This window comes from Numenius arquata, unplaced genomic scaffold (genome assembly GCF_964106895.1).
Source record: "Numenius arquata unplaced genomic scaffold, bNumArq3.hap1.1 HAP1_SCAFFOLD_1257, whole genome shotgun sequence".
In the NCBI taxonomy this organism is placed as follows: Eukaryota; Metazoa; Chordata; class Aves; order Charadriiformes; family Scolopacidae; genus Numenius; species Numenius arquata.
This window is the reverse complement of record NW_027414034.1, coordinates 3,232-14,331: the sequence shown is the minus strand read 5'-3', so window position 1 is coordinate 14,331 and position 11,100 is coordinate 3,232. Positions and strand designations below refer to the sequence as shown.

Genomic DNA, 11,100 nt, shown 5'->3' with positions numbered 1-11,100 from the left:
CCACCCGTGGGGGGTCCCTCCAACCCCTCCACTGCCTGCCTCCCCGCCCCATAACTCACCGGCGGAGCAGGGCCCGAGCTCTCCTGTCACACACACGCCCCCCCCCTCACACACTCCCCGGACTCCATTTCCCGTCGTGCCTCACAAAATGGCGCCGCGCCCACAAAATGGCGCCGGGGGCCGTTCCCGCCTTTCGCCCTGCGCATGCGCAGCGCGCACCTTCCCCCCCCTCCCCGCCCCTCCGGTCGGACTGAACCATTCTGAGGGGATCTGAGGGGGGGGGGAGGCGGGGTGAGCGGACGGGGCCACGCTGAGGGAAGAGCCGGGGGGGGGGGGGGAAAGGGGGGGGCACACACTCAGACGCCTGGGTCCGCTGGCTGGTGAGTAACGGGGGGGGGGGGGGCGGACCCCGGGGAGGGGGGGGGCTGTCTCCTTTATTGTGGGGGTGTTTGGGGTGTCCCGGACCTCGGTCACTTGTAGGGGGGGGACGGGGACTGAGGGGACAAGTGGGGCCCGGAGGCCTGGGTCCCTTCTTGGGGGGGGACACTGAGGGGAGAAGTGGGTCCCGGAGGCCTGGGTCCCCTCTTGGGGGGGGATACTGAGGGGACAAGGGGGTCCCGGAGGCCTGGGTCCCCTCTTGGGGGGGGGACACTGAGGGGACAAAGGGGTCCCGAAGGCCTGGGTCCCTTCTTGGGGGGGGACACTGAGGGGAAAAGTGGGTCCCGGAGGCCTGGGTCCCCTCTTGGGGGGGGATACTGAGGGGACAAGGGGGTCCCGGAGGCCTGGGTCCCCTCTTGGGGGGGGACACTGAGGGGACAAGGGGGTCCCGGAGGCCTGGGTCCCCTCTTGAGGGTGACTGAGGGGACAGGGGGGTCCCGGAGGCCTGGGTCCCCTCTTGTGGGGGGGACACTGAGGGGACAAAGGGGTCCCGAAGGCCTGGGTCCCTTCTTGGGGGGGGACACTGAGGGGAAAAGTGGGTCCCGGAGGCCTGGGTCCCCTCTTGGGGGGGGATACTGAGGGGACAAGGGGGTCCCGGAGGCCTGGGTCCCCTCTTGGGGGGGGACACTGAGGGGACAAGGGGGTCCCGGAGGCCCGGGTCCCCTCTTGAGGGTGACTGAGGGGACAGGGGGGTCCCGGAGGCCTGGGTCCCCTCTTGTGGGGGGGGACACTGAGGGGACAGGGGGGTCCCGGAGGCCTGGGTCCCCTCTTGGGGGGGGGACACTGAGGGGACAGGGGGGTCCCGGAGGCCCGAGTCCCTTTTTTTGGGTGGACACTGAGGGAAAAAGGGAGTCCGGGATACCCGGGTCCCCTCCGGGGGGTTGTTGGGGGGGGCGTCCCGGACGGCTGGGTCCCCCTCTGGGGGTGGTCCCTGAGGGGGGGTGTGGGGCTCAGAGGCCTGGGTCCCTTTTTTTTTTGGGGGGTGGGGGGGATGTCTGTGTGTGTCGGGAAAGGGGGTCCCGGACTCCTAGGTCCCTTTTTGGGGGGGGTCCATGGGGGTTATGTGGGTCCCCGACAGCTGTGTGGGGCCCTGAGGCCTGGGTCCCCTTCTTGGGGGGGGTTGTGGGGGTCCCTGGGGGTGTGTGTGGGGGTGTCCCTTGGGGGGGGGGTATGTGGGTCTTGGGGGGGTTGTAGGGGTCCTTAGGGGGCTGTGGGGGTCCCTTGGGGGTTGCAAGTGTCCTGGGGGGGGTGGAGGGGGTGTCTGTGGGGGTCCCTGGGGACTGTGGGGGTCCCTGGGGGGGCTGTGGGGGTCCTTGGTGGAGTGTGGGGGTCCACGGGAGTTGTGGGGGTCCCTGGGGGGCTTGTGGGGATCCTTGGGGTGTTGACACCCCCCCCCCCCCCTTGGCCATGCCCAGGGAGGGACCCAGGCGTCTGGGTCCCCCCTTTCCTGCCTCCCCCCCACCATTTCCCGCCCCCCCTTCCTCCAGGAGATGCTGCGGCGGGTTTTGGGGGGCTGTCGGGGGGGGGCTCTGCCCACCCGCCCCCCCTCCCGGGCAGCCGCCGACCAGACCCCCCCTGACCTGGCTCGGGAGCGCTCCAAGGCCGTCACCTCCTTCTACCACCAGCCCGCCATCGACCTCGCCGCCGAGAAGGTGGGACCCCCAAAGTCTGGGAGGGGACCCCAAAATCTGGAGAGGGGACCCTGGTGTCTGTGGGGGGCCCCAGGTGTCTGGGGAGGGTGTCCTTGGTGTCGGTGGGGGGGTCTGTGGGGGAACCCCAAATTCTGTGGGGGGACCCCAGAGTCCAGAAGCGGACCCCCAAAAGCTGGGAGGGGACCCCAAAGTCTGGGGAGGGGACCCTGGTGTCTATGGGGGGCCCCAGGTGTCTGGGGAGGGTGTCCTTGGTGTCGGTGGGGGGGTCTGTGGGGGAACCCCAAAGTCTGGGAGGGGACCCCAAAGTCCAGGGGGGGATCCTGGTGTTTTGGGGGGGTGGTGTCTGTGGGGGGACTCTGGAGTCTGTGGGGGGATTCCAGAGTCCGGGAGGGGACCCCCAAAGGCTGGGAGGGGACCCCGGTGTCTGGGGGGGGGACCCCGCTGTCGGCAGGACCCGGGTGTCCCAGGGATTGGGGAGGTCTTGGGAAAGGATGGGGGGGGACCTTGCTGTCTGGGGGGGGACCCCCAAAATCTGGGAGGGAACCCAGGTGTCCAGGGGGGACCCAGGTGTCTGGGTGACACCCCCCTCCTTGTTCCCCCCCCCCCAGCCCTCGGTGCGTTTGACCCCCACCACCATGTTGTACTCGGGGCGCTCGCAGGACGGCAGCCACATCCTGGTGAGTTGGGGGGGACCCCAATGTCTGGGGGGGACCCAGGGGTTCAGGCAGGGGACCCGGGCGTTTGGGGGGGACTCAGGCTTTTTGTGGGGGGACCCAGGTGGTTTTGGGGGTCCCAGGTGTCTGGGTTGGGGGGATCCAGGTGGTTTTGGGGGGTCCCAGGTGGGAGGGGACCCAGGCGTCCGGGTGGGTGGCTCCGAGAGAACACAGACGGAGACCCAGGGGCCCGGGTGACTTTGGGGACCCCAGTGTCCGGTCGAGGGGGACCCCGACATCCGGCTGCCTCCCTCTTCCCCCCCCTCCCTTCCCAGAAAAGCGCCCGTTACCTGCAGCAGGAGCTGCCGGTGCGAATCGCCCACCGCATCAAGGGCTTCCGCAGCCTCCCCTTCATCATCGGCTGCAACCCCACCATCCTCCACGTGGTGCGTCCGGGGGGGACACCGGGGGCCGGGGGGGGGAACCTGGGGTCCGGGAGGGGACCTCGGGGTCCTGGGGGGGGACCTTGGTGTCCAGGAGGGGACCTCAGGGTCCTGGGGGGACCCTGGCGTCCTGGGGAGGGTGGGCTCTGGAGCCCTGGGGGGGGGACCTTGGGGTCTGGGAGGGGACCTTGGGGTCCTGGGGGGGGCTCTGGAGCCCTGGGGGGGATCTTGGGTTCCAGGGGGGGATCTTGGGGTCTGGGAGGGGACCCAGGGGTCCTGGGGGGACACCTTGGGGTCCGGGAAGGGACCTCAGCGTCCTGGGGGGGACCCTGTGGTCTGGGGGGGGACCCTGATGTCTGGGGTGAGACCTTGGGGTTTGGGTTGGGGACCCTAGCGTTCGAGGGGGGACCCCGGCATCTCGGGGGGGTCCCTGGCGTTTGGGAGGGGACCGAGGCATCCTGGGGTGACCCTGGGGTCCAGGAAGAGACCCCAACATCCAGAGGGGACCCCGGCATCTGGGGAGGGGACCCCGGTGTCCGGGTGGTGACGGTGTCCGTGTCCCCACCCCCCAGCACGAGCTGTACATCCGTGCCTTCCAGAAGCTCAGCGAGTTCCCACCCGTGAGTGTCACCGTGTCACCGTGTCACCGTCAGCCCTGTCACACTGTCATCCCTGTCACCCCGTCAGTCTCCATGTCAACCTGTGTCCCCCTCGCCCCTGTCACCCTGTCTCCGTGTCACCCATGTCACCCTTACCACCGTCACCCCTATCCCCACATCCCCCTCACCCTTGTCACCTGTTCCTGTGTCCCCCTCACCCCTGTCACCCTGCCCCCGTGTCCCCCTCACTCTTGTCACCCTGTCACCCTGTCCTCGTGTCACCCTGTCCTCGTGTCACCCATGTCCCTGTGTCACCCTGTCCTTGCGTCACCCATGTCCCCTGTGTCACCCATGTCCCTGTGTCCCTGTGTCCCCCTCACCCTTGTCACCCTGTCTCCGTGTCACCCTCACCGCCATCACCCCTGTCCTTGTGTCACCCTGCCCGTGTCACCCCCATCCCCACATCACCCTGTGTCACCGTTCCACCGTCACTCCTGTCCCCATGTCACCCTGTCCTTGTGTCACCCGTGTCCTCCTTACCCCCGTCACCCCTGTCCCCATGTCCCCCTCACCGCCGTCACCCCTGTCACCCTGTCCCCGTGTCACCCTCACCGCCGTCACCCCATCCTTGTGTCACCCTGCCCCTGTGTCACCCCCATCCCCACATCACCCCGTGTCACCCCTGTCCCCGTGTCACCCTGTCCCTGTGTCACCCTCACCCCTGTCCCCGTGTCACCCGCTCCCCTTGTCACCCCCATCCCCACGTCACCCCGTGTCACCCTGTCCCTGTGTCACCCTCACCCCTGTCCCCGTGTCACCCACTCCCCTTGTCACCCCCATCCCCACGTCACCCCGTGTCACCCTGTCCCCGTGTCACCCTCACCCCTGTCCCCGTGTCACCCGCTCCCCTTGTCACCCCCATCCCCACGTCACCCCGTGTCACCCTGTCCCTGTGTCACCCTCACCCCTGTCCCCGTGTCACCCGCTCCCCTTGTCACCCCCATCCCCACGTCACCCCGTGTCACCCCTCCCCGCGGCGCCCGGGCGGGTGTCAGGGGTGGGTGACAAGGTCCCCCCCCCCACACACACCGCCACACACACCCCCCCGTGTCACACCCCCCCCCCCAGATCCAGGGGCGGGGGGACGAGGCGCGGTACTGCGCGCTGTTGCGGCAGCTGCTGGAGGACCACAAGGACGTGGTGACGCTGTTGGCCGAGGGGCTGCGCGAGTGTCGCCGACACATCCAGGTACAACGCAACGGGGGGGGGGGGGGGGGGGCGGCAGGAAAGGGGGTCACGGGTGCCTGGGTCCTTTTGGGGGGGTAGAAAGGGGGTCCTGGATGCCTGGGTCCCATTTTTTGGGGGGGACACTGAGGCTGGGTCCCCTCTGGGGGGGTGGGAAAGGGGGGTCCCAGGATTCTGGGTCCTTCTGGGGGGTGGGAAAGGGGGACTCGGGATCCTGGGTCCCATTTTTTGGGGGGGGTCCCGGGATCCTGGGTCCCATTTTGGGGGGTGGGAAAGGGGGTCATGGACGCTTGGGTCCCATTTTGGGGGGGACACTGTGGCTGTGTCCCCTCTGGGGGGTGGGAAAGGGGGTCCCAGGATCCTGGGTCCCATTTTTTGGGGGGGACACTGAGGCTGGGTCCCCTCAGGGGAGGGGAAAGGGGGTCCTGGATGCCTGGGTCCCTTTTTTGGGGGGGGGTCCTGGGATCCTGGGTCCCATTTTTTGGGGGGGACACTGAGGCTGTGTCCCCTCTGGGGGGGTGGGAAAGGGGGGTCCCGGGCACCTGGGTCCTTTTTGGGGGGGGTCCGTGTGGGTCCCTGGGGGTGTGGGAGGGGGTCTTGTGGGGGTGTAGGTGTCCTTGGGGGGGGTTAGGTGTCTTGGGGGGGGGGAATTGGGGTCCCTGGGGATATTTGGGGTCCGGGGGGGGGCTGTGGGTCCTTTGGGGGGATCCCCCACCCCTGATACGTGGTGCCCCCCCCACCAGGACGAGCGCCTGCTGCGGCCCTTCCTGGACAAGACGCTGACGTCGCGGCTGGGGATGCGGATGTTGGCCGCCCACCACCTGGCCCTGCACGAGGACAAGGTATAGGGGAGGGGGCTATAGGGGACCACCTATATATAGCCCCTATAGGTGCTTACCTCGCTTTCTTTCCCCCCCCCCCCCCTCTTCAGCCCGATTTCGTGGGCATCATCTGCACCCGCCTCTCCCCCAAGAAGCTCATCGAGAAGTGGGTCGACTTCGCCCGGTGAGGCGCCTATGGGGCTATACATCCCCCTATAGATCCCCCTAGAGGTTCCCCGGGGAGCTATAGGGCCTCCTGTGGGTATTTTGTTGTTGGGGGGGGGGCGGGATAATAAGGTTTTTTTCTGGGGGTTCTGTGGGCGTCCCTGTGGGGCTGTAAGGGCGCTGTGCAGCTCCTATAGAGCTATATGGCTACAGGTGTTCCTATATATATAGGAGTTTGAGGGGGAGTTCCTATAGGGCTATATAGGTCTCATGAAGGTCTTTATGGGCTATAGGGGTTCCTATAGGGTCACAGGAGCTCTGGGGGGGGTCCTATAGGGCTCTATGGGCCTCCTGAAGGTCTTTGTGGGCTATAGGGGTTGCTATAGGGTCACAGGAGCTCTGGGGGGGGGTTCTATAGTGCTACATGGGCCTCCTGCAGGTCTTTATGGGCTATAGGGGTTGCTATAGGGATTCCTATGGGGTCACAGGACCTCTGGGGGGGTTCCTATAGGGCTATATGGATCTCCTGCAGGTCTTTATGGGCTATAGGGGTTGCTATAGGGGTTGCTATAGGGGTTCGTATATATATATGAGCTCGGTGGGGGTTCCTATAGGGCTATATGGGCCTCCTGCAGGTCTTTATGGGCCATAGGGGTTGCTATAGGGATTCCTATGGGGTCACAGGAGCTCTGGGGGGGGGGTTCTATAGTGCTATATGGGCCTCCTGCAGGTCTCTGTGGGCCATAGGGGTTGCTATAGGGTCACAGGTGCTCTGGGGGGGGCCTATAGGGCTATAGGGGCCCAGCGTGGGGGGGCGGGGGGGCCATAGTGTTTCCCAGGAGGGATTTATGGGGGGGGGGGGGGTTCCTGGGGGCTTCTCTGAGGGCTCGTATGGGGTGGGGGCCGGCGGGGTGACAGTGGGGGTGATGGGGGTGGGGGTCAGGGGGTGCCATGGGGGGGTCAGGGGGTGCCATGGGGTGACGGGGGGGTGACCTGGGGGGGGGTCGCAGGCGCCTGTGCGAGCACCAGTACGGGAACGCCCCCCGGGTGCGCATCAACGGGCACGTGGCCGCCCGGTTCCCCTTCATCCCCCTCCCCCTCGACTACGTCCTGCCCGAGCTGCTCAAGAACGCCATGAGGTACGGGGGGGGGGGCTATAGGGGGCTATAGGGGGCTATAGGGGGCAAGGGAGGGGGGGTAGGGCCGGAGGGGGGGGGTGTTTTGGGGAGAAGAAGGGAGATACGGGGGTTTGGGGGGGGGCGGGGGTTTGGGCCTTGGGAGGGCGAGGGGGGCTATAGGGGGTGTGGGGTCTATGGGGGGGTGTGGGGTCTATAGGGGGTGGGGTCTTATGGGGGGGTGTGGGATCTATAGGGGGTGGAGTCTATGGGGGGGTGTGGGGTCTATAGGGGGTGGGGTCTTATGGGGGGGTGGGGTCTATAGGGGGTGGAGTCTATGGGGGGTGTGGGATCTATAGGGGGTGGGGTCTTATGGGGGGTGTGGGGTCTATGGGGGGGGTTTTATGGGGGGGTGTGGGGTCTATAGGGGGTGGTGTCTTACGGGGGTGTGTGGGGTCTATAGGGGGTGTGGGGTCTATAGGGGTGGAGTCTATGGGGGGGTGTGGGGTCTATAGGGGGTGGAGTCTATGGGGGGTGTGGGATCTATAGGGGGTGGGGTCTTATGGGGGGTGTGGGGTCTATGGGGAGGGTCTTATGGGGGGTGTGGGGTCTATAGGGGGTGGGGTCTAATAGGGGGTGGGGTCTATGGGGGGGTATGGGGTCTATAGGGGGATGGTGTCTTACGGGGGTGTGTGGGGTCTATAGGGGGTGGGGTCTATAGGGGGTGGGGTCTATAGGAGGGGTGGGGTCTATAGGAGGGTATGGGGGGTCTTATGAGGGGTATGGGGTCTATAAGGGGTGGGGTGGTGTCTTACTGGGGTGTGGGGGGTCTATGGGGGGGTATGGGGTCTATAGGGGGTGTGAGGGGTCTATGGGGGGGTATGGGGTCTATGGAGGGTGTGTGGGGTCTTATGGGGTGGGGTGGCGTCTATAGGAGGGGTGGGGGTCTATAGGGGGGGTATGTGGTCTTATGGGGAGGTGTGGGGTCTATAGGAGGGGTGGGGGGTCTTATGAGGGGAGTATGGGGTCTATAGGGGGGGTATGGGGTCTATAGGGGGTGTGGAGGGTTTTATGGGGGGGGATGGGGTCTATAGGGGTGGGGTGGGGTCTATAGGGGGGGTACGGGGTCTATAGGGGGCGTGGAGAGTTTTAGGGGGGAGGATGGGGTCTATAGGGGGGTATATGGGGCCATAGGTGACCGTCTGTGTGGGGCGGCGCAGGGCGACGATGGAGTCCCACCTGGACACCCCCTACAACGTCCCCGACATCGTGGTGACCATCGCCAACAACGACATCGACCTCGTCATCCGGTACCAGGGGGGGTGGGGGTGTCACCGGGGGGGGTCCCCATGGAGGGTCTCTGGGAGCTTCTCCGTGGTGTCTTCATGTCTCCATGGACGGTCTTCGTGGTGTCCCCATGAGGAGCTTCTCCATGGTGTCCCCACGGATGGTCCCCGTGGTGTCCCCAAGGTGTTCTCATCTGCTGGGGGTTCTCCATGGTGTCCCCAAGGTGTTCTCATCTCGGGGGGTTCTCCACGGTGTCCCCACGGATGGTCTCCATGGTGTCCCCAAGGTGTTCTCATCTACTGGGGGTTCTCCATGGTGTCCCCAACGTCTTCTCATCTAGGGGGGTTCTCCACGGTGTCCCCACGGATGGTCTCCATGGTGTCCCCAAGGTGTTCTCATCTACTGGGGGTTCTCCATGGTGTCCCCACGGATGGTCTCCATGGTGTCCCCAAGGTGTTCTCATCTAGAGGGGTTCTCCATGGTGTCCCCACATCCCTGGTGTCCCCAAGATGTTCTCATCTAGGGGGGTTCTCCATGGTGTCCCCACGGATGGTCCCCGTGCCCATCCCTGACATTCCTCTCTCCCGGGGCCACCTCTCTCCCCCACCTTTGAGCCTCCCCTGAGGTCTCTCTCGTGTCCCCACCCCCAGGATCTCTGACCGGGGCGGTGGGATCCCCCACGACCTCCTGGACAAGGTGACCGAGTACCACTTCAGCACGGCCGAGGCCAGCGCCCAGGACCCACGCTTGGGGGGCCCCTTCCGCAACCTGCTGGACCTCAGCAACAGCGGCCAGGCCTGCCCCATGCACGGGTACGTCCCCACGGAGGGCCACCAAGGCGGGGTGGGGAGGTTTCCTCTGAAGCGTTGGGGACCTCCTGGTGACCCACGGCTGCCCCACAGGTTCGGGTTCGGGCTGCCCACCTCCCGGGCCTACGCCGAGTACTTGGGGGGCTCCCTCTGCCTGCAGTCGCTCCAGGGGGTGGGCACCGACGTCTACCTGCGCCTGCGTCACATCGACGGCAAGGGGGAGAGCTTCCGGATCTAGGGGGGGACCCGGATGCCTGGGACCCCCCTGCCCCACCGCCCCGGACGCCTGGGGCCCGGAGACCCTGATGTTGGACGTTTATCATCGTGGAGGTCAAGGTTCTTCTGGAGAACCTCCCCATGATGAACGTCCATCATCGTGGAGGTCAAGATTCTTGAGAACTGCCCAACGTTGGACATCCATCGTTCATGGAGGCCAAGGTTCTTCTGGAGAACTTCCTACTGATGGATGTTCATCATCGTGGAGGTGAAGGTCCTCCTGGAGAACACCCCCACGTTGGACATTGAGCATCATGGAGATCAAGGTGCTCCTGGAGAACCCCAAGATTGGACATTCATCATCATGGAGGTCAAGGTTCTTCTGGAGAACCCCCACGTTGGACGTCCATGGTCGTGGAGGCCAAGGTTCTTCTGGAGAAACCGCTCCCCCCGTGTTGGACGTTCACCATCGCAGAGGTCAGGGTTCTGGAGAACCTCCCCATGATGGACGTCCATCATCGTGGAGGTCAAGGTTCTTGAGAACTCCCCAACGTTGGACGTCCATCGTTCATGGAGACCAAGGTTCTTCTGGAGAACCTCCTACTGATGGATGTTCATCATCGTGGAGGTGAAGGTCCTCCTGGAGAACACCCTCCCTCCACGTTGGACGTTCACCCTCACAGAGGTCGAGGTTCTGGAGAACCTCCCCATGATGGACATTCATCATCGAGGAGGTCAAGGTTCTGGAGAACCTCCCCGTGTTTGATGTTCATGGTCGTGGAGGTCAAGGTCCTCACGGAGAACCTCCCAACGTTGGACACTGAGCATCATGGAGATCAAGGTGCTCCTGGAGAACCCCAACATTGGACATCCATCATCGTGGAGGTCAAGGTTCTTCTGGAGAACCCCCACGTTGGACGTTCACGGTTGTGGAGGTCAAGGTGCTCCCGGACACCTGTGTCCCTTGGACATGGGGGCTCCCCCCACACCCACCCAGAACATTGGGGTTCCCGACCCCCCACCCCCTACCCCCACCCCGTTTGGCTTCGTTAGGGCCCCCCTCGTTACCGGGGCCCCGCCCTCATTAAAGCTGCAGACGGTGCCAAGGGCAGAGGGTTTATTGGGGTGTCCGGGACCGGGGAGGGGGGACAATGAGGAGGAGGAAGAGGAGGAGGAGAAGGGGGGAGGAAGGATGAGGAGGCCTCTTGGTGCCCAGAAGCCCCATTTGGCCCATTTCTTGCCCCAAATCCATCTTCATCTTCTTCCTCAGGGCGTCCATCGTCTTCCTCAGGGCGTCCGCCTTCATCACTGTCCTTTTCCTGGTCTTCAGCCTCCTCAGGGTCTCCATCTTCATCACCCTCTTCCTCCTCAGGGTCTCCACCATCTTCCTCCTCAAGGTCTCCATCTTCATCACCCTCTTCTTCCTCGAGGTCTCCATCTTCCCTCCCTCAGTGTCACCTCCTTCCTCTTCCCCAGGGTCTCCATCCTCCTCCTCCTCACCATCACATTCCTCCTCAGCGTCTCCATCTTCGTCACCATCTTCCTCATCAGGGTCTCCATCTTCACCTTCCTCCTCAGGGTCTCCATCCTCCTCCTCACCACCCTCTTCCTCCTCAGGGTCTCCATCTTCACCTTCCTCCTCAGGGTCTCCATCCTC

At 65.1% G+C, this 11,100-nt stretch overlaps 1 protein-coding gene across 1 annotated transcript; it reads left to right on the top strand.

Moving 5' to 3' along the window:
* The first annotated feature begins 288 nt into the window (after window positions 1–288).
* Window positions 289–10,547, top strand: BCKDK (branched chain keto acid dehydrogenase kinase). The gene is made up of 12 exons (XM_074166946.1): window positions 289–380; window positions 1,926–2,090; window positions 2,699–2,767; window positions 3,079–3,189; window positions 3,759–3,806; window positions 4,914–5,033; window positions 5,774–5,872; window positions 5,962–6,035; window positions 7,027–7,155; window positions 8,352–8,441; window positions 9,069–9,230; window positions 9,321–10,547. The coding sequence occupies exons 2-12, from the start codon at window positions 1,929–1,931 to the stop codon at window positions 9,463–9,465; spliced, it is 1,209 nt and encodes a 402-aa protein (XP_074023047.1). The 5' UTR covers window positions 289–380; window positions 1,926–1,928; the 3' UTR covers window positions 9,466–10,547.
* Window positions 10,548–11,100: the final 553 nt, after the last annotated feature.